General features: G+C 32.6%; 2 protein-coding genes across 2 annotated transcripts in view; one reads left to right on the top strand and one right to left on the bottom strand.

Moving 5' to 3' along the window:
- Window positions 1–21,933, bottom strand: part of LOC143057536 (uncharacterized) — a 40,270-nt gene extending 18,337 nt beyond the window's left edge. Inside the window, exons 1-21 of the mRNA XM_076230847.1 lie at window positions 21,866–21,933; window positions 21,516–21,568; window positions 18,891–19,064; window positions 17,517–17,769; window positions 16,628–16,797; window positions 16,030–16,206; window positions 15,332–15,587; window positions 14,179–14,339; window positions 13,507–13,680; window positions 11,688–11,897; window positions 11,300–11,342; window positions 10,635–10,798; window positions 9,809–9,970; window positions 8,931–9,189; window positions 8,097–8,266; window positions 6,124–6,297; window positions 5,125–5,334; window positions 4,827–4,869; window positions 1,850–2,013; window positions 1,233–1,394; window positions 510–722 (exon numbers count right to left, since the gene is read on the bottom strand). Coding sequence (XP_076086962.1) covers window positions 510–722; window positions 1,233–1,394; window positions 1,850–2,013; window positions 4,827–4,869; window positions 5,125–5,334; window positions 6,124–6,297; window positions 8,097–8,266; window positions 8,931–9,189; window positions 9,809–9,970; window positions 10,635–10,798; window positions 11,300–11,342; window positions 11,688–11,897; window positions 13,507–13,680; window positions 14,179–14,339; window positions 15,332–15,587; window positions 16,030–16,206; window positions 16,628–16,797; window positions 17,517–17,769; window positions 18,891–19,064; window positions 21,516–21,568; window positions 21,866–21,933 — 3,460 coding nt within the window. The remainder of the gene's footprint in view (window positions 1–509; window positions 723–1,232; window positions 1,395–1,849; window positions 2,014–4,826; window positions 4,870–5,124; window positions 5,335–6,123; window positions 6,298–8,096; window positions 8,267–8,930; window positions 9,190–9,808; window positions 9,971–10,634; window positions 10,799–11,299; window positions 11,343–11,687; window positions 11,898–13,506; window positions 13,681–14,178; window positions 14,340–15,331; window positions 15,588–16,029; window positions 16,207–16,627; window positions 16,798–17,516; window positions 17,770–18,890; window positions 19,065–21,515; window positions 21,569–21,865) is intronic.
- On the top strand, window positions 2,421–4,167 carry LOC143056311 (uncharacterized). The gene is made up of 2 exons (XM_076229397.1): window positions 2,421–2,697; window positions 3,661–4,167. The coding sequence occupies exons 1-2, from the start codon at window positions 2,517–2,519 to the stop codon at window positions 4,083–4,085; spliced, it is 606 nt and encodes a 201-aa protein (XP_076085512.1). The 5' UTR covers window positions 2,421–2,516; the 3' UTR covers window positions 4,086–4,167.
- Window positions 21,934–22,629: the final 696 nt, after the last annotated feature.

Below are 22,629 nucleotides of genomic sequence, written 5' to 3' on the forward strand. Positions count from 1 at the left end.
CACTATACTATAATATTTTAAGTTTCAGTAAAAGTAATGTTACACCATATATAGTGTTTGCTTTATTTGTTTTATATAATATTTATTGTTAATACTAACAGTACAAATTATTAACTATAGGTTAGCTAAACAAACAGCAGGTATCTTTACTTCGTAAATCTAATTGTAGACTATATACTTCATACAATTTCAGAAACTACAATGATATCTTTGAAAAAAAGGTCTAATGGACTAAAACGAAACTTGTACATTTATAAGGTTATATTTATAAAATGATTAAGAACCACTGTCAAGATTTATCCTTTCTTTAAAAAAAAAATTCCCTTAATTTTAGTTATAAGACATTCCCAGTCAGGTGAAATTAATGACATAACAACAGTCATTTTCGATTTCTTCCTGTATTTAGTCATTTTGCTTGATCTTCTTACCATATTGTTTTTCCAGTAGTCCAACATTGAAGTTCATTTTTTCTATCTGTACCATCATATGAGCATGACATATATTCTTACCATATTGTTTTTCCAGTAGTCCGACATTGAAGTTCATTTTTTCTATCTGTACCATCATACGAGCATGACAGGGGTCAATATCTACAGCAGCATGGAAACTCCTGCCAAGTCTTGGTGAGAAAATACTACAGTCTACAGCAGTACAATGTGGCTGAAGAGTACAATTTGCTGCAGGAGAAATGTCTGGTAACTCTACCATGCCCAATGCACATTCTGAAAATAACACTATGGATTTTAACATTTTTTTATAACATTATAAGATCATAATTGATTAAAGTTGAACCTTAAGGTGGTACCAGACACCTTGACTAAAATTAATTTGGCTCGTTTAATTCTCATAAAATTTTGACAAAATATTTACTTTGTCTCTTTGAAAAAATTATAAAAATTTCAAAAAACTTGAACCAATCACTTTCTCGGAAAATTTCATTGGATATATAGCAGTTTGACAAACACTAATTTTGATCATTGAGAAGCTTAATATTTCCTTAACAATGCAATGTGATTAAAACGTTGAGCTGATTTTACAGAGTTATCTCCCTGTAGTGTTAGGTACCACCTTAAGTAAGAAAACTTACAACAAAGTTGTTATACAAAAGTCAAGCAAATAGTGTGAAATGAAAGCTCTTGATACATTTCAAACCTGATGATTTATTTGTTCAGGGGAGCTAACTCTGGTATACCATGTCATATTGCTGTGGAAACATATGTGTATGCACTTACCATTATTCCAGCCGTTACTACTGACATTAACTACAGTATAACCAGTAGGTTCATAGAACTTGACAATGTCAAGGACTTCTTCAAGGTCGTCTAGTGCATCACCTGTCAGTGGTGCGGCATCTGTATATCCTGTAGTAGTAAGCCAGTTGGTATAACTAAAGCCTGAAAAATAAAGATAAAACCAATTATGTTCATGTGTTCACCTCTAATAGGAAAAGAAAGAAGTTAGGGGATATTATTCATTGAATATGTTGATGTTAAACGTTTAAACTGTATCAACGAAAGTTCCCAAATTTCTTCTTCATAACTCACCATACAATTTGTTACTTAGTAGGACTGTTTAATGAATTTTAATTTATCTGCACACATCTAAGGTATTCAGTAAATAACACTGCAATAGTTTGGATTCAAATTTTAAAAATTGGAAATGTTACTCTGCTTGTGTAAGAAATTAAAGGATTCAACCCTATAATGTGACAGCCAATTTCATGTCAAGCAAAATACTTGATATCCTTTCTTTTCCATTAAATAGAACTGATTATTTTAATACCTGACTGAGCAAAATCTCTCTGTATATCACATGTATGTTTAGGTAACAATGTATTCTGATTATTTACCTGACTGAGCAAAATCTGTCTGTGTATCACATGTATGTTTAGGTAACAATGTATTCTGGAAAATTTGTGACACAAACTGACAATCTTGACCACTGCTCCAACAGATACTGACCGTCATGTTGACCACATACATTCCACTGTACATCAGATCATCCACGGAGAAACTAAAAATACAAATCAGTTATTATCTCTAATACCAAAAACCAATGGTAGAAATATACATAAAATTAAAACACTTCAGTTTGACATAAATTATTTATATCCTCATCTCAAAATATTAAATTTGTCTTCTTATAATAAACAGCATAAGGGTGAAAGAAGCCTTGAAGGTGGAGTTCAATTATATAATTATTTTCAGTGAAAAATGACAAAACGTAGATAAAGAAATGGTTAGGGGTAATTAAAAATATAATACAAAGTTGTGCAAAAGGATGTTTACATGGAATCAAAGCCTTTAGTTCAAAACACTTGAAGCCTCTATTAGAGAATGTATTGTATTAAATTTCTCCAATTATAGGTGTTATTAATAAAATGTTAAGTGTTTTTTTAAACTATTATCAAACTAAGTACTGACAGTAAACTTATATAGATGTAGGTTTTAAGTGGTTAATTTGTGTATTTCAAACATTTTTCTTCACTTAGCTCTTTATAAACTAAAGCATGAACAATGGTGTATTTCACTAACAGGTTACTACTTGTATTTGTTTTGGTGAACTTAATTCCATCATCAAAGTCTATTCTAAATGACAGTGATGTTGAAGGTAGGATGAACTTCCTGCAAAGCTTTATGGATAGAATGGAGCACAGGATATTAACTCTAACAAAAACTGTAAACAAACTATCCAAAAGTAAGTTTAATTTATTTATTGATATGAGATATGCTTGTATTAACATTAGCCTAGAAATTTACATGAAACATACATTGTAAAACAAATACTGAGACCTCTATCCATGAAAACAATCACTCAACACTTTTGAAAATCTCCATGGGGGATTTAGCGAGCGACCAGTTTTTAAGGGTTACATTTTTTGTGGCGTTTCTGTGTACATTATTTTTTACTCTTGAAATAGTCTCACATCTCTTTGAAATAGCCTCATATCTCTTCATTTTTCTTTTGGTATACTGAAGATGAGCTAAAAAGCCTTGATTTATTTTATTTGCATGATCATTGTACTTATTAATTGGCAAAATAACTTAAGAATAGAGAAAAATGGCATTAAAAATAATGGATTCAAAGTGAAAACCCTTTCCCTTTCCCCCCTCCAAAGACCTTCTTATCTTTGAACCATGACCCAAAAAACCTCTACCTAAATGTCCAAAAGTTAGAAGGATAATAAAAGATTTTGAGTTAGTGGAGCAGTATTAATCTACAGAGAAAATGGATAAAATTTTAGTTATCTTTCTTTATGAGGCTTAGAAGTGAATACAAAATGGCGTCGATTTTAAAATCAGAACTGGACAGAAACAAGTTTGATTTCAAAATTTTAAACGGATTTCAAAATAAATGCTGCTTTCTAATGAGTTCATCACAGTTTTTGTCTTTCAGTTAATTATGATTTTGTCTTGAAACTATGGTAAACGTTGCAAATTTGTGATCATATGATGATGAAATGCCGACTGACCGATTCTGTTTACAAATTAATTAATTTAGAAGATTTTTATGAAACAACAAATAATTTTATTTTCCATGTAATCAGCAGCCTGAAAAAGTAGATATTAAAATAAACATTTTTGTCCAATTATCACTTATTTTCTAATAGTTTTTATATTCTGTGTTTCTATAATTCATGCTTTTGTTTTTAATTTTCAGGAAAGAAGGATGAACATGTAATGTTCTATGCGACTTTGTCATCTGATACTGTGCTGAACATAAATTCTATAGTGAAATTCAATGAGATTCAGTTTGATGAAGGAGCTGACTTCAACTCGGGAGATGGTCTGTTTGTTTCACCTGTGTCTGGTGTTTTCATGTTTTCTTGGACAACACTTACATATAGCGGGAAAAGTATAGACACAGAACTCAGAGTTGATAATATAGTAAAAGCTAAACAAATTATCTCCCTTGGGTCAACAGCAGGAAGTATTCAAAGTACCCAGTTTGTAATTTGCAGGGTAAATGAAAAGGACCACGTCTGGATTCAAACAGGAGCTGGTTTTACCACTGAAAATTTCTTTGATCACCTTTTTAAAGGTTCTAAAAGTTCATTTATGGGTATATTAATTCATGTGATTTGAAATTTAACGACAAAAGTGGTGTGAATTAACATATATTATCAAGACATTATAGAAACTTGTTTTTGAATGACTGGGTTTTAGAATAAATATTCAGCCTTGTATATTTTTTAAGTGCATATTTCAAAACAGTTACATATGTGGAAGATATCTACATAAGAAAATGCATGTACGAAGTCAAGAATATGACAGTTGTTATCCATTCGTTTAATGTGTTTTGAGATTTTGATATTGCCATTTGATTATGGACTTTCCGTTTTGAATTTTCCTCAGAGTTAGGTATTTTTTGTTATTTTACTTTTTATATATTAGCAGTCATCCTAAAAATACACTTGTAAAACAAAGAATATATGTCCATAGGACACCATGCTCTACTCACACTATAATTTTTCATATTCGATGAACAGTCAAAACACATAATAATGAACATATTTACTAAGTTCTAATTTGACGTGACCAAGACTAAAGATAAATTACCCAAACCAATACTGAATAAAAAGAAAGGACTGACCAGAAAACATCATGCCCCCTCTGATGTCATAGGCTTGGACATCATAATTTTGTGGGAAAATGGTGAATGCCTATGGGCTGTTCCAGTGGAAGGCACTTAAGATATACATACATTTCTTGCCTCTTAAGACCTCTATATACTTTTTTATGGTACAGTCCTAAGAGTTAATTGTCTGCATGCCTTCAAATTTACTACTTAATTAGTGAAACAGTTTACTTGAATCCAATTATTACCTGACTTTGTATATACCACCAAGATCTAACTCATAACTCCTCTCTGAAAGAACAAACAATAATACATACATTTTTCATATCTTAAATTTGTCTACAAGAGAAATTTTTCTTTCTTTTTAATAAATATTGGATAGTGTACAATGAAATGTTTCCTCCTTTTTCAGATTAATTTTTCCAGTTGCTTATTATTTGTGTAATTGGGTTGCTGTCTTATTTCAGTATTCCACACAAATCTTTTTAATCAAACAAATAATGATTATCAAAACTACCAACACATAAAATATAAATCCATACTCACCAAAGTCAAAACCAATGAGAGAGACTTCGTAGCTGTATTTCTCTACTCCAATCAGTAAGGTGAATTCACAGGGGTCCAGACTAAGGTAGGCATTGAAGTCACTCATGGTCTCTGGGTCATTGACACAGCATGACACTTCAGAACATTTACTACCAATCAAACAAACAATATCTCCATCCAAGACACCTGGGGACACTCCTAATGTACAGTCTGTAAAAATCATTTCATAGATTTTTTTTTTCTCAACAAAATAATTGGAAAATTCATCTAACATCAATTTTTAAATTCATGTTTATTTGCAACCCATCTAGCAGGTTGATGACTTCTCAATGATTATGAATTTCAACTCATGCTTTATTTTTGCTTTATTTTAATCGTTTCAGATATGAGGTAGGTAATTTTAACATTTTACGCCAATGTGGAATTTAAAATGGCAATTCTTAAACATGTAAACTAAGCAAAACATTCAAAGACAATGAAGCATGCCTGAAGGTGCAGCTCAAATTAATCTGTGTAAATGAGAAATGCCAATGCTAAAAAAAAGCATATCAAATATCATTGACTTATCATAAGTGTCCCTTAAACTAATCAAAACACAAACTTTAACATGTACACTATGCAGAAGTTCCAAATCCATGAACCATGACATTAGGGGCAGGGTTATACAATCTCCATACAAGACTGAGATGTGCAAGTGCTAATACAACTGCATACCAAGCATCATTGACTTACCAGTAGTGGTTCATTTTAAACAGATCGGATCACAAAAGTTTACATGTAAACAAACAGTGTGGGCTATATATAAACCCACAGTAATTTTGATCTAATTAATGGCACAGTTGAGATAGAAAAGGTAACCTTTTATTCTATATACAGTCTGAATTATGAGATTATCTTGATGTAATGCTTTGATTCAAATCTTTTCTGAAGAAATTTGCTTTTTTTAAAACTTTTATTACTTTATGTTGTTAACAAAAATATCAAGAAATTTTTACTTACTGTTAACCCAACCATCTACAGATCCTTGGTAGTCACCAATTGTATGATTACAGCGAGGTTTGTTCTGGTATAGAGCTACTTCTGTTTCTTCTAATAACTTGGCAATCTGCCACGAGGTCAGTGTTGCATCATCTGCAAGACCTCGGCTTGTCTTCCATTGTTCTGTTGTAAAACCTGAATAAAATGATAATAGAATAATTGTTCGGTGAGCCAAATCTTACATAAACAGAAAAGAGATGATTGCAACTCAATCCCCTGCCAGTTTCATATAAGGCAAAATAGCTGTCATTTTATGTTGAGGCTCTATAGGAGCTTTGGTATACATAAATTTCAAATAATAACCATATTGTGGCAAATAGTCTATAGGCATTATCAGTATTGTTGTAAGTGCTGTTCCATTAAAGTATACATGAGACCTAATGAAGGCACTTTGAAATTTCCAATATGAGTGGATGTCAAGGTACAGTGAAAATCTAAATGAAATGATAAATTTGCTTCAATAGATAGTTTACCCTTTTTGAAAGGGCCTTCCCTGTGTACCGTTTAAATGTAACAAACCTTATGTCTGCTGCTAGTTAAATGAAACCAAAAGGAATAGAAAACATGTGATCATACATAAAGACTAAACTTATAAAGGTGACTTTTTCCCTCCTTTTTTTTTTGAGAACTTGTTGTTGATAGTAGATTTTTTATAGTTTCTGCTCAATTTTTTATGATTTACGGCTTGGCATATTGTATAGACACCTGTCTTTTGTTGAAGAATGTTTTTGAACTCTGGATGACTTTTGATTATTTATGTTGGTGGGTGGCTGCTTCATTAACCCTTTCGCCGATGAGTCCCGGTTTACCGGGATTCACGCTTCAGACAGCTGACGATGAGTCCCGTTTTACCGGGATCGGAATACCTCTTTTATGTTTCCCGCTTAAAACAGTGCAAACATGAGTTATCTTTCTTTGATGGAATACCCGGATGAAAGTGTAAACATAACGCTTCCGTTTGTTGAAAACCGTGTCAAAATCAGAAGAAATTTACGGAATTTACGAGAATTTGAAATGAGGGAACATTTTTTTTGAAAGAATATGGAAGAATTGAAGCCAAACTAGTATACTTTTTTGACATAAAATGTCGTTTTAAGTACAAAACACTTGGAATGGACATCGTTCAGTGTGAGGAATTTGTACAGCCTCATAAAAAATTTCAAAATTTTGCAGTTTTGGTTTAAAAAATTACGATTTGGGGTCAAAGAGCAGAATTTTGAGAATTTCACCTAGAAAATGCCGAAAATTTGAAAATTCGAATATTTTAAGAAGAAAAAATTATTAAAACATGAATAAAACTGTGAACATGGTGTTAGTGAATGAAATAAATACACAAATAACTACAAACAAGTTTTTATTGACATTTATTATGAAGATCTCCCACTTCAGTAATAGTAGCCAGGGAAGCCATCGTCTCAGAGTAGCTTCTGTCTGGGCAGCAATCGGTGAAAGGGTTAATGCTTACTACAAATCTTCATTTATTCATAGATATAGGAAGATGTGGTGTGAGTGCCAATGAGACAACTCTCCATACAAATAACAATTTAAAAAGTAAACCATTATAGGTTAAAGTACGGCCTTCAACACGGAGCCTTGGCTCACACCGAACAACAAGCTATAAAGGGCCCCAAAATTACTAGTGTAAAACCATTCAAACGGGAAAACCAACGGTCTAATCTATATAAACAAAACGAGAAACGAGAAACACGTATATATTACATAAACAAACGACAACTACTGTACATCAGATTCCTGACTTAGGACAGGTGCAAACATTTGCAGCGGGATTAAACGTTTTACTTCTCCCTTTTTCTGAAACAATAGCATAACATCACAACAAAGAAAAACATACGATAAAATATCAATTGGCAGACTTAACTCAATCAAAAAACATACCAGTTATTATTACTGAAATAAGATGTAAATAAACCTACCAACTTCAGCATATCCATAACCCCATTGTGGAAGACATGAAGATCTTGGTAGTTCAACACTGTCCATTACTGTGAGGCTGTACTCACATGGTGCACCATTGGTAGTACACACCTCAAACATAACAGAAACTCTGTAGAGATTCTGGTCTGCCAAATCATCTATTGTGTACCTGGACAGAAAAAAAAATAAAAACAGCTAATCATGGGTGACATCGTCATACAGTTCTCCTTTATAAATTGATGCTCTGAACTAAATTTGTAGCACTCCATAATTTATTTCATTTAAATGATTGATTGTTGCTTTCTTAACGTCCAGTGGCAATTATTTCATGCATATTCAAGACGAGAAAATATGAACTATGCATTTAATAAGTATGTTCTACAAGTCGGGACAACAGGACTGAAGGGCAGGAAATCTGGACCACCATAGGAAAACTATGGTATGTTGGATAGGGCAGGAAACCTGGACCACCATAGGAAAACTATGGTATGTTGGATAGGGCAGAAATTGAAACTGGCAACCTAAAGACCCTTAACAGAGTTGTTGCAAGATTTCCTAAATGTGCAGAGCATGACACTCTCTGTACACTAGAAATCAGATTAAAAGTCCCCATTCTGACCAGATACTTATACAGAAATTTATACATCTCGCAAAGCCAAAAGGACAGTTTCAAGCAAAATGAATATAAGAAAGGTTTGCAAACCAAAACAAAAACTCAATCAAATAAAAACAAAATTAAGAGACTAATTAAGTCAAGATTTGACTCAAAGGTTTTAAGCTTGGTTTAACTTATACTTTTGAGATAAGTAAAATTGACCTAAAAAAACACCTACTTGAGTCTGAATACTCCTTTAATCCACAAATAATCTTCCTGTCCAAAGGTGTAGTCTCTCAACATGAATTGTTCCTTGTAATTCTCCAAACTAATCTCCATATACTGGTTACATCCATACAAATTAAGTGAGAAATCAAATGTATGGTTACCCAAAAATGGTACAAAGACACAGCATCTTACATCTGTACATACATCAGATATATAACAGGAAGTTCCACTGGATAACACGGGCAAGTTGTTAATGGTTGAACCACAAGCTGAAACAATTAAACATCAGATATATAACAGGACATAACACTGGATAACATGGGCAAATTGTTAATGGTTGAACCACAAGCTGAAACAATTAAACATCAGATATATAACAGGACGTACCACTGGATAACACGGGCAAATTGTTAATGGTTGAACCACAAGCTGAAACAATAAAACATTAGATATATAACATGAAGTACCACTGGATAACATGGGGAAGTTGTTAATGGTTGAACCACAAGCTGAAACAATAAAACATTAGATATATAACATGAAGTACCACTGGATAACATGGGGAAGTTGTTTATGGTTGAACCACAAGCTGAAACAATTAAACATCAGATATATAACAGGACGTACCACTGGATAACATGGGGAAATTGTTAATGGTTGAACCACAAGCTGAAACGATTACCACATAATTAATATTTGACTGCTTTTTTTTTAATTCAAATTTTTCTAATAAATTGACATCTGAAATGAAGTAGATGGACCAAAAAAAAGTTTCCATGAAAAATTTCTAAACAGTTCTTTCATGTGCATCTTCCACCTTGCTGTTAAAAATATTTTGGTCTCCACCTCTAGTAAAAAATGCCAAGTCTACTTTATACTTTAACTTACTATTATTCCATCCATTAGCTATAAACGGTGACATTTCATAGTCACATGTATTCTTCAGATACCAAGCAACATCCAGTTCATCAAAGAGTCTTGTGAGGTCGGTTTCATTCATAGCATCTTTGTCAATACTGTTACTAGTAGCCCAAGTTGTCAGAGAGAAGCCTGAAATTAAATGGTGTTTATATATATATGTATCTTGTCCTACTTTGTATGTTCTGTAATGCCTATAAAAAGACTAGCAAAAGGGTTGGATCCTATAAGAAACTTTTGTTGTTTTGAAGTGATCATAGTATGAAAGTGGGTAATAGTAATACATTCAGCATGTGGCAAAGAAATCTAACCAATAACCTGAAATTATCTACAAACAAAAGACATTATGAAGGACAGGTATAATATTCATTGATGCACATCCTCGGGTAGTGTTTATAAAGTTTCATCGATACCTGTCTTGCTGTTGGGGAGGGAGAATGGGGCTTACAAGAGACTATAACCACTATTGCAATAATGAAGTAAGTAAACTTGATTATCTCCCCTTTAACATGTACATTCAGAAGCAGCGTTCTACAACTGTGTAAAATTTCATTAATATTTGTCTACCCGTTAAAGAGGAGATGCTTTTACACGTCACATGGACAGTTGGATTGACACAGATTGACAGATGCATAGAGATAAACAGACAGGGTGATTCCTATATACTTCCAAAATAAATTTGTTTCTGGCAGTAATAAAAAACCAAAGTCTTGTACAATGTTTTTTTTTCTTCAAAATACTGAAACAATTTTCACTGCATTAAAATTTTGATGAATCAATTTTAAGACATAAGTACCTGTACTCTGGTATGCCATCTGTGAGGCACAAGTCTGCTTTTTAAATCTGGCATAGTCCAGTACAGACTGGGTCCAGGCACAACTACTATACATTTCCCAGCAGGATGATATCTCCAAGGATACCATATATACTCCTTCACTCCATAGGTCATATATATTGTACCTGAAAGAATAATTATAGATTAGACCATTGGTTTTCCTGTTTGAATGGTTTTACACCAGTCATGTTTGGGGCCCTCAATAGCTTGCAGTTCGGTGTTGAAGGCCGTACTTTGACCTATAATGGTTTACTTTTTATACATTGTGACTTGGATGGAGAGTTGTCTCATTGACACTCATACCACATCTTCTTATTTCTATATACAATGTTATAGTTCAAGTTCTGTATTTACATTTTTTTTGTCTTACATATTAAAATAACTGTTCGGATTCTTAAACGAAAAAGGTCAATTTATTATTTTCAATTCCTGAAAGTCATTTGATAAGTGTTTATTGAAGAATAAAAATTAAACAAATCCTTTCTTAAACAATTTATTCATTTCTGCCATATTTTTATTGGTCTTTTTCATATTCATCAATGACAAAATATCCATAAAAGATTTGCTGATAATATCAATGAGATAGCAACCTAACAATATTTAATAGAAAGCCTTCTTTATCTCACCTTATGCGGATTGTCTTTACTAAACTGAATTCATGCCATTTATCTGAAAGAAAATTAACATGAATGAATTAAAATCTTAATACATGGGAGATTATAGACTTTAATGCTTGGATGTTAATATATCTGAAAGCTTGATAATAATCCATCACAATCTAAAAGTAGAAAGGTATTTTCCAAATTAATTCATTAAACATCTTAAAAAAGTGAATCATATAAAATTGGAAGAAAAATCATAAAGAACAAAGCAAAAAATTCTCATGAATCTTACCAAATTCAAAGTCATGTAGAGGAATATAGAATTTCAGTTTTTCTATTCCAATGTATATCTTTCTCTCACAGTCATCTATCTCAAAGAAAACTTCAAAAGTCTCGCTTATAAAATTCTTACCAAATTCAAAGTCATGTAAAGGAATATAGAACTTAAGTTTTTCTATTCCAATGTATATCTTTCTCTCACAGTCGTCTATCTCAAAGAAAACTTCAAAGGTCTTGCTGATAAAATCCTCATCTAAACAACAACTGACAGCAGCACAGTCTGACTTCAGTCGACATGTCATTGGATTGGTAGAAATAGCTACCACATCTGTGTCAGAGCATTCTGAAACAAGTGAAACTGCGAGCTACTGCTCACTGATGATACCCCCGCCGCAAGTGGATAATATTAATAGTGTAAAAATATGCAAGTGTTCGGTAAACAGGAAGTTGTCGAGTGATGAATCTGAAAACGCATCACACGGTATAGCTGACTTATAAAAATCCTGAAACCAAATTTCAGAAATCCTTGTATTGTAGTTCCTGAGAAAAATGTGACGAAAATTTTTAACTTGGTTATCATGTGTAAAATCATACAAGTGTTCGGTAAACAGGAAGTAGTCGAGTGATGAATCTGAAAACGCATCACACGGTATAGCTGACTTATATAAATCCTGAAACCAAATTTCAGAAATCCTTGTATTGTAGTTCCTGAGAAAAATGTGACGAAAATTTTCAACTTGGCTATCATGTATAAAATCATACAAGTGTTTGGTAAACAGGAAGTTGTCGAGTGATGAATCTGAAAACGCATCACACGGTGTAGCTGACTTATATAAATCCTGAAACCAAATTTCAGAAATCCTTGTATTGTAGTTCCTGAGAAAAATGTGACGAAAATTTTCAACTTGGCTATCATGTGTAAAATCAGACAAGTGTTCGGTAAACAGGAAGTTGTCAAGTGATGAATCTGAAAACGCATCACACGGTGTGGCTGACATATATAAATGTTGATACCAAATTACAGAAAGGGTGGATGTGTAGTTCCTGAGAAAAATGTGACGAAAGTTTCATGGGACGGACTGACTGACTGACGGACGGACTGACGGACTGACGGACGGACGGACGGACTGACAGACAGAGGTAAAACAGTATACCCCCCCTTTTTTAAAGCGGGGGTATAATTAGATAGTGAATTTTACATTCATGTGAACCACCAGTCTTGATATCTCTTAAGTTTAAGAGAATTTTCCATCTGAATTGACTTTCTGGAAAGTTATACTATATTTTCATTTACAAGTATTTCAGACATATTCAGGCCATTTTTTTACCTTTTAAAAAATTAACTTTTTCTTAATTTAACATTATTACAAATCTCTATTTAAAAAAAACAAGAATGTGTCCAAAGTACATGGATGCCCCACTCGCACTATCATTTTCCATGTTCAATGGACCGTGAAATTGGATAAAAAATATAATTAGGCATTAAAATTAGAAAGATAATATCATAGGGAACATGTTTACTAAGTTTTAAGTTGATTGGACTTCAACTTCATCAAAAACTACCTTGACCAAAAACTTTAACCTGAAACATGCACTTTCATTTTCTATGTTCAGTGGACCGTGAAATTGGGGTCAAAAGTTTAATTTGGCTTTAAAATTAGAAAGATCATATCATAAGGAACATGTGTACTAAGTTTCAAGTTGATTGGACTTCAACTTCATCAAAAACTACCTTGACCAAAAATTTAACCTGAAGCGGGACAGACGGACAAACGAACAGACGGACGGACGGACGAAAAAACGAACGGACAGACGGACAGACGAACGGACGCACAGACCAGAAAACATAATGCCCCTCTACTATTGTAGGTGGGGCATAAAAAATGATAATTTGGTAAACCCCTAAGAATAAGGTTCTGTAGTTTTTGACTGATCTTGTGAAATCAACTTACCTTTTTTCCAGCCATTGGTTGGGGAATCATACGGTGACGCGGATCGGCTACACTGTGATGATTGGAAGTATCTGGTTAGGTCCAAGTTCTGTAGAAGTTCTGATATGTAATAAGCTGGGTAAACTTGTGTTGTGTCAATAGATCTCTCCCTACTCCACTGATCCAGTGAAAAGTCTGAAATCAAATATCAGATTTACACAATAAATAAATGGCTTGCTTGATTAATTGTTGGTTGCTTAATAACAAATAAAAGCAAATATTTCATGCACACTGAAGAGGATTAAAAAATAGACCAAATTAAACAAAATAATTGGTTGAATTTAGAATCAACTTATCTATAATTCTGTTACAAGAAAATAGAGACATAATTTTCTTACACTTCAAATATTTAAGTAAAAAACAAATTTGATGTTTTTTATATTTTCAAAGGACACATAAGAACTTGAAAGTCATATCATTAATTCTTTTCTACAGTAAACATTTTTTAAATTGAAAAATATGGTGATTAACAAGATTTTTAGGAATTTTAAAGCATTTATTTTTTTTTCTATTTCAAAAAATTGTTGACAGGCTTATGAAACAGTTTATAAATTTCTTAGACCACTTAGCTATTGTCATGCTCCTACAGAAAGACAGTCTGATATTTCACACACTACTTTAATTAATTTTTACCTTTCACTCTATATGTATCATCCCATGTACATTTCTTTTTAGGGAACTTGACCCCCTGGATGATAGTTTCTGTAAATTCACAACTTCCTGTCTCTAAACAGAAGGAAAAGCTTATATCCATCAAGTAAGCTCCCTCTCCAATGAAGTCCTCTATTTTGTATCTAAAAATTAATTACAAAATCAGTTGCACTATCCTACAGATCTTTTTCTTAACTAAAACTTAGTTAAGAAAATAACGTTTAGTTAAGAAAATGTCAGGTTTACACAATTTTAAGATTGCCCTAACATTTGTAACTTTTCTGGATTTTCCTTTTTCAATACATTAACAAAATTACCAATTAACCCTTCTGCTTCTTTTTTTTAAAACAAACATTCAAAATACACTTCTGAAATGATAGTTTTAAATTCTGGTTATTTCTTTTACATTTTCCATACAGTATTATATTTACTTCTCTCTATATATTTTAAATGAAAATGCCAAAAAGACTCTTTAATGCCAAAGGAAACTTATCGTTCAATTGCATTTAAAATGCTTAAAAGCAAGATCAAGAATCTGTCTTTATTTTTTCCATAATTTAAATGTATAACAGATTTTCTATTAATGTTGTTATTTTTAACTTTAGAAAATACATTCTGGTAACAAAATAATTAACAAAATTTCCCATCAAATCACTACATCTATAGAAATATTGTTAACAGTAAGTTTTTAGATAGCAATGTATTAAAAATATTTCAGCTGTTGTTTCTCTAAACCTCAGCAAACTTAAGGTTAAGTATATAATACATAGCTTCAATAAAATATCGAATAAGAAACTGAAGAAGCACTGTAAGTTAAATTTTCAGTTAGAATCAGTCCCTATTAGACATTTGTATTATGCATCAGGGTTTGTGGAAAAAAAATATGTTATATTTGATTTAATTTCAATTGTTTTATACTTTCTTGTAAAAAGGGAGATAATTCAAATGAAAAATCCTGTTCCATTTTCAAGTCCAATATTTAAATTGCAACTTAGCAAGATTTCTCTATTGGTCATCTGATTAGTCATATCATGTTGGTATTCTAGATAATTTGTTTTATTATCAAAATTTGAATATGGAAGGGATATCCAACTTCAGGACTACAAAAATCCTAGCATTCATAAGTAAAACTTACTCCATTTTTCCAACTCCTACGAGGTTGAAACTTTCAATAGTTCCAAAAGCGAAATCCAGTAATTTGTATTCTCTGTACATTGATTCTAATCCAACAGTTATGTCCTGGTAGCAATGGTTTATGTTAATACGGAAGTTCATTGTTTTGTTTGTTAGTGGAATGGTGATACAGCAGTCCAAACCAGTACAAGTGTCAGTGGAAACAGTACAAACAACTCCTGATGGTAGCACAGGGACAGAAACAGGCATTCCACAATCTGCAGATAGGTAATATTTTTTTTAAATGCAAAAAGAAATCCAAAATATCATATTCACAAATAAAGACTTTTTCAATAAGTAATGTATAATACACAACAACAATGGAGAGAAAAAAAGATAAGTATGTATTCCTTTCCTTAAGAAAATTTTAATTTTCTAGGGGGGGGGGGGAGAGATTTTCTAGGGGGGGAGATACAAATTGATTTTTTTCTATGAAATGTGGGGAAAAAATCAATATGAAACTGTGAAGATATATTAAAATTAACAAGAATTTCAAATATTTTACATAGAAGTGTGAAATGTAATTTTTTACTGAATTGCCAAGACCCAAAGGCTTGTTTATATAATAAAAAGGATATAAAAACAGTATATAAAACTATCACAAAGGGATGCATTTCACAGTCCAAAATATACAACAGACATCAAATACAAAGAACTTACCATTCTTAACGCCTCCCACATTTCCAGAGTACATACTACCCTGTTGATCACATGGAGGCTCATACAGATAAGCTGCTATGCCAGCGTCAGACATTAACTTGGATGTTTCTGGTCCCCTCAGAGGTTCGGCTTTAGTTACACTGTTGTCTGTCAGCCATGTTGTCAATCCTTGGAATCCTACAAAACAAAATGGAAATGATATATTTGGTCTTATCAGGGTTTTTTACTGTTTTCTTCCCTGGTTTTCAATTCTTTTCAATCATTTTGTTTTTTTCTGACAATTATCTGCTCATTTCCCATTTCATACATAACTTTGTAGTATAATATGATGCATTCCTAGACATAATTTGACAGGATTAAATTTTCAAATCACAAATCACCACAGGCCCTTATCTCTCTTTAATAAATTGTCACAAAAGGGCAGTTTCATGATATATCAAAAATATTACACATAGAACTTTACTCAAACTTACAAATAATTTTTAATTTAAAATCACTTAGTTTTGAAATACTTTGTAATTTTTGTAAGCTGAAAAGGGTCTTTACCACAGGTTCGTCCCCTCTATATAAAAGATTTTGTGAAGATACTCTTGTTTACCTGAATCTAGTCCTGAATTCCAGTCACATGACAATTTAGGAAGTCTGTATTTGTCAAAGATAACGATATCAACTCCACATGGTGTTGTGTCTGTATCTGACTCACGACAAATCTGAAGTTTCATGTCAATCAAATAATCACCCTCTATCTCCAAGTCCCTCACGGTAAACCTGTTTAAAAATAATAAGTTTTAATTAAATCATGTGTGTTTGATCTTTTTTTAGTATTTACATTTTTCAAAATTCGTATATATTTAGAAAAAATAATTACAAAATACATATCCTGTGTAATTATCTTTCAGGCATAGGGTTTTGCTCTATATTAATTACCAACATGAAGAATTATTTCTCCATTTTATTGATTATATAACCAATTAAAAAAAAACATTAAACAAAATAAGAGTAATGTTTTTATTGAAGTCCTAAGATTCAACATATATTCTATAAATTTAAAATCTATAAATACATTTCACTTTAAACAGGTTCTACTCCAAATGTACTTTCTCTTTTATCTTAAACATCCTTTATATACAAATCTTTTTTAACTGAATAGGACAGGTGTCAAATGTTTAATTATTGAATGATATACAACAGTTTAATTTTATGGTTTAAAAACATGTCATTGCGAAAACATGAAACCTTTCCACAAAATCAGTTCCTCTTTTTCAAGGTATTTAAATTTTTGCAAGTTCACCTGTCCCATTGTATAAATACAATAGCTACTGTTCTCTATGGAGTTTATTCAATTGGACCTTTAAATTTCTTCTTGAAAAACCAATATTTCATTGATTAATTTAGCTTGATAAAAAATTCAACTCTTAGGGATGAAAATACATTTACCAATAACAGTTTAACTGTACAAGGTTTTCTTAAGTGAAGACAATACTTACTCCATTCTGACATATCCAAACAACCAAACTTCAGTCAGCTGACCCCATTCATAATCAAATAAGAGTGTACTGAATGTTAGTTTGTCTATTCCAACACTTAGTTTGAAAAGACATGGGTCAAACTTCACAAATGTCTCAAAACTTTTGCTGATTCTGGTGTCCGACAAACAACAGTAGACAGTTGTACAATCACTGCCAACATTGCATACAACACCAGATATAGTGGGAAGAGTTGCCATAGACTGTCCACATGCTGTGGATATAAAAAGACAAAATTAGCCTCTGAAATGTATATGATTATGAATATATGATTATCTAATTAATCGAACTGATTCTCCTTGATTTTCTTATTATGAACAAAAAAGTTGTTAATAGATCAAAATGAGGAGTTATAATTACTGATTACAGCTCATGGGAGATTTATAGGTTTTCTTAACATCCGAATTTCATTTATTGCCTTTAACCATCTTTGTATGTCATGATTTAAGGCAATAAAAAAATAAAATAGGTATGCCTTGTATTCAATTTTTCTTACAGAATTTCATTATGAACAACCAATACATAAATTCAGTGGAGATAGTACTGTCAAACATACTAACACAAAGTTATCAATTACTATCCACACTAATCTGTGTCCACACTTGTTCAATTATGAAAAATCAAAGTGCTTGTGAGCACTAACTGTAAAGTTTGCATTCAATTTGTATTCCGAACTAAAAATTAAACATTGCTCTGTATTAAGCATTGGAAGAAAATACCATGAGTTGAAGAATCTTCCTTTGACCATAATTGTTATTGGTTTAACTACAATAATAAACAAATTAAAGGAAGATTACTCCCAATTATTACTTTAAAAGTGACAGTATTGACATTTTTGGAACAAGAAAGATTCACACACCATGCGCAAATTATGTAATTTTCTTGATAAGATTGGTTATACATAAACAAATCATTTTGTAACTTTATTATCTAAGTACTCTATATATATTTCATTGATAAATTTCTTGAAATATACATGGATAGGATGTAAAGAATGTCCTGAATATTGCACTATGCATTTTTGCTCTCAAAAATAGTGATAAGATCTAGAAACTATCAAACAAGTCTCAAAAGGGGTTTGTTTGCATGAATGCAAACTTTACCTCAATACAAAACATATACAGGTCTCTGATTCCATCTGTCTTGTCAAAAATTAAAGATTATCAGTTGAGCAAAGTAATCCAAACCTTTTCTTAATCTGCTAAATTGAAATGCACATTGATTTCAGTATCAATAAAACATTTAAACTTTTTTATTTGATGTACCCAATATGTACTTAATATGGGTCAGGTTAAGTTTATTATCAATTGCAAAAATATTAACAAAATAACTTACAATTAGTCCATCCATTTGAATGTCCACTGTAAGGAGACGCAGAACTACTACATTGTGTGTCCATCAAAAAATCTCCAATAACTAACCTCTCTATCAAGGCAGACAGTTGATTGGTATCCAGATTATCATTCACACCTATACCTTTCTCATTTAGGAATCCAAGAAATGAAAAATCTAAAACAAAAAAAGGCTTTATTTGAAAATTCAGTTACAAGAAATTTCCACCACCAAACACCAATTAAAGAATTAAATTTGCTATTTAATTGTTCTGTTTTGTCAATCTTTGTATTATTTTTCTGTTGACTGTAACACTAAGAATTATAAATATTACAAGTCACTTAAAAATATTATAACTCCCTTGGTAGGCTTATTGCACATAAAGACTTCAAAACATTTGGATCCCTAAAACATTTCATTGGGTTGAGTAGTTAATTAACTAGCTATCATATTCGGCTGTGAATAGCATGCATTAGTGTAATTCTTCCATTCACATCCCTGTTTTAGGGATCCCCCTCCCCCCACAAAAAAAAAGGCATCGATAGGGAACTTATAAACCATGTATTTAATCATCATTAAAGTTTATTAAAGATAAAAAGATGAAAATAATATAAAAGTTTGTTTATTCAATAAAATCTCTTTTGTAATATTTTTGAATTAAGAAATAATTGATGCCAGCTATACTTTATTGTAGTTTTAACATGGGTAGGCATTATATTCGTGATTATTTTTGCCAGAGCGATAGCGAGGGCTAAAATAACACGAATATAATGCCTACCCATGTTAAAACTAAAATAAAGTATAGCTGGCATCAATTATTTCGATTCTGATTAGGACAATTACGGTAATTTCTATGTTCGCTGTGTATAAGTGTACGATCTTCGTGTAGGCTCTTCCATCAACCTCGCTGTCGATTTTTATCCAACTAGTTCAAACCAGTTTAATTTCGCAAAGTTGTAGGTTTCTAAAATTCAAAATTGAAACAGAAATTAACAAATTAATTTATCAGCCTAACTAAAACAATATTTGAGTCACAATATAACAGAAAATTTATATTACAACAGTCTTTTCCTTTGAGGTCAATTTCTGACACGCACATTTTCAAGCCAGTTGTCAATGGCGGTGGACGCACAAGGAGAATCGGGTAGGTCTTTATTTTACTAAATTAATCGTAAATATTTCGCCGGTTAATAGTGTAGCATTGGTAAATATATTTATATTTGATAGAGGATTCCTTGATAAAGTTGTGCTGACATTTGAGACTTGGAAGGAGGGGCCCTTTGACAGAGATCCATTTATACTTGCGGTGGCTACACCTTGTAAAGTAGCTGCGGAACCGTAGCTCTTAGGTCCTTATGTTATTTTTTGACTATTTGCGGACCATCCGCAAATAGTCAAAAAATAACATAAGGACCTAAGAGCTACGGTTCCGCAGCTACTTGTAAAGTTGATCAAAGGGCACGCCTTTGTGCATCTGACGATTTCAAATGCTGTATTACATGATGATTAAAATTAATACTGGGTGACAATCTTGTTGCATTTGTAAAATGGATTGGAAACCTTGGTGGTATATTGGTAATTACGCCTATTTTTTTTTTATAGGAGAATGGGGTTCGATTCCCTGCTAGGGTCAATCCATTTTATCAGAAATATATGAAACAATTTTGTCATTTCAGTACAACAGTAATAATAACCTATACTTGATTTTATATTTTATCATCGGAACATATGTTTCAATGAAATTATTCTATACAATGACATGCATTTTTAAAAGGAGAGATGAAACATGTTTTTCAGAGGGAGGGGTTTTGAAGTTAGAACAGCCAACATGAACGATGCGGTATCTAGGTCAAATATGTCAATTACGAATTGTAACACATTGTTGTCATTGTAAAAGTATAAGGAACAAAATGTGTATCATTTTAGTGTTTGAAAGTGGTTTAATTTAAGGAAATACATTAAATGCATATCAATTTGACAAAATTCATTTTTCTGCCGTAGTCAATATACGCATGTGCAAACTAATTTTATTGGATAATAAAGTATGGTTTCTTTACAAAGCTTAAGAAGCACGTCATATTAGAATTGGTTATTGTGCTTAAGACCTTTCGGTTTTCATGCACTAAAACATTTGACATTGTTTGCTTTCAAAATCTTTGACATTTAGCTGAAATTGTTATCATTTGCGTTTTTACATTCTAAGTTAAATCATCCTGATGTCTAAATACCTGCTTGAACATAATCATTCTTCCATTCACATGGTGCTTTTGGTAGGGCTGTACTTATCAGGACAGGGACAGTTATTTACCTGCTTGAACGTAATCATTCTTCCATTCACATGGTGCCTTTGGTAGGGCTGTACTTATCAAGACAGGGATAGTTATTTACCTGCTTGAACGTAATCATTCTTCCATTCACATGGTGCCTTTGGAAGGGCTGTACTTATCAAGACAAGGACAGTTATTTACCTGCTTGAACGTAATCATTCTTCCATTCACATGGTGCCTTTGGTAGGGCTGTACTTATCAGGACAGGAACAGTTATTTACCTGCTTGAACATAATCATTCTTCCATTCACATGGTGCCTTTGGTAGGGCTGTACTTATCAGGACAGGGACAGTTATTTACCTGCTTGGACATAATCATTCTTCCATTCACATGGTGCCTTTGGTAGAGCTGTACTTATCAGGACAAGGACAGTTATTTACCTGCTTGAACATAATCATTCTTCCATTCACATGGTGCCTTTGGTAGGGCTGTACTTATCAGGACAAGGACAATTATTTACCTGCTTGAACATAATCATTCTTCCATTCACATGGTGCCTTTGGTAGGGCTGTACTTATCAGGACAAGGACAGTTATTTACCTGCTTGGACATAATCATTCTTCCATTCACATGGTGCCTTTGGTAGGGCTGTACTTATCAGGACAAGGACAGTTATTTACCTGCTTGAACATAATCATTCTTCCATTCACATGGTGCCTTTCGTAGGGCTGTACTTATCAGGACAAGGACAGTTATTTACCTGCTTGGACATAATCATTCTTCCATTCACATGGTGCCTTTGGTAGGGCTGTACTTATCAGGACAGGGACAGTTATTTACCTGCTTGGACATAATCATTCTTCCATTCACATGGTGCCTTTGGTAGGGCTGTACTTATCAGGACAAGGACAGTTATTTACCTGCTTGAACGTAATCATTCTTCCATTCACATGGTGCCTTTGGTAGGGCTGTACTTATCAGGACAAGGACAATTATTTACCTGCTTGAACATAATCATTCTTCCATTCACATGGTGCCTTTGGTAGGGCTGTACTTATCAGGACAAGGACAGTTATTTACCTGCTTGGACATAATCATTCTTCCATTCACATGGTGCCTTTGGTAGGGCTGTACTTATCAGGACAAGGACAGTTATTTACCTGCTTGAACATAATCATTCTTCCATTCACATGGTGCCTTTGGTAGGGCTGTACTTATCAGGACAAGGACAGTTATTTACCTGCTTGGACATAATCATTCTTCCATTCACATGGTGCCTTTGGTAGGGCTGTACTTATCAGGACAGGGACAGTTATTTACCTGCTTGGACATAATCATTCTTCCATTCACATGGTGCCTTTGGTAGGGCTGTACTTATCAGGACAAGGACAGTTATTTACCTGCTTGAACGTAATCATTCTTCCATTCACATGGTGCCTTTGGTAGGGCTGTACTTATCAGGACAGGGATAGTT

The sequence above is a fragment of the Mytilus galloprovincialis genome, chromosome 13, assembly GCF_965363235.1.
Source record: "Mytilus galloprovincialis chromosome 13, xbMytGall1.hap1.1, whole genome shotgun sequence".
In the NCBI taxonomy this organism is placed as follows: Eukaryota; Metazoa; Mollusca; class Bivalvia; order Mytilida; family Mytilidae; genus Mytilus; species Mytilus galloprovincialis.

What these genes read in the sequence shown, in the direction of transcription:
- LOC143056311 (XM_076229397.1), top strand. Translation starts at nt 2,517, where the DNA reads ATGGTGTATTTCACTAACAGGTTACTACTTGTATTTGTTTTGGTGAAC. An exon ending in TGTAAACAAACTATCCAAAA is followed by an intron (nt 2,698 to 3,660) that starts GTAAGTTTAATT and finishes TTTAATTTTCAG; the next exon opens with GAAAGAAGGATGAACATGTA.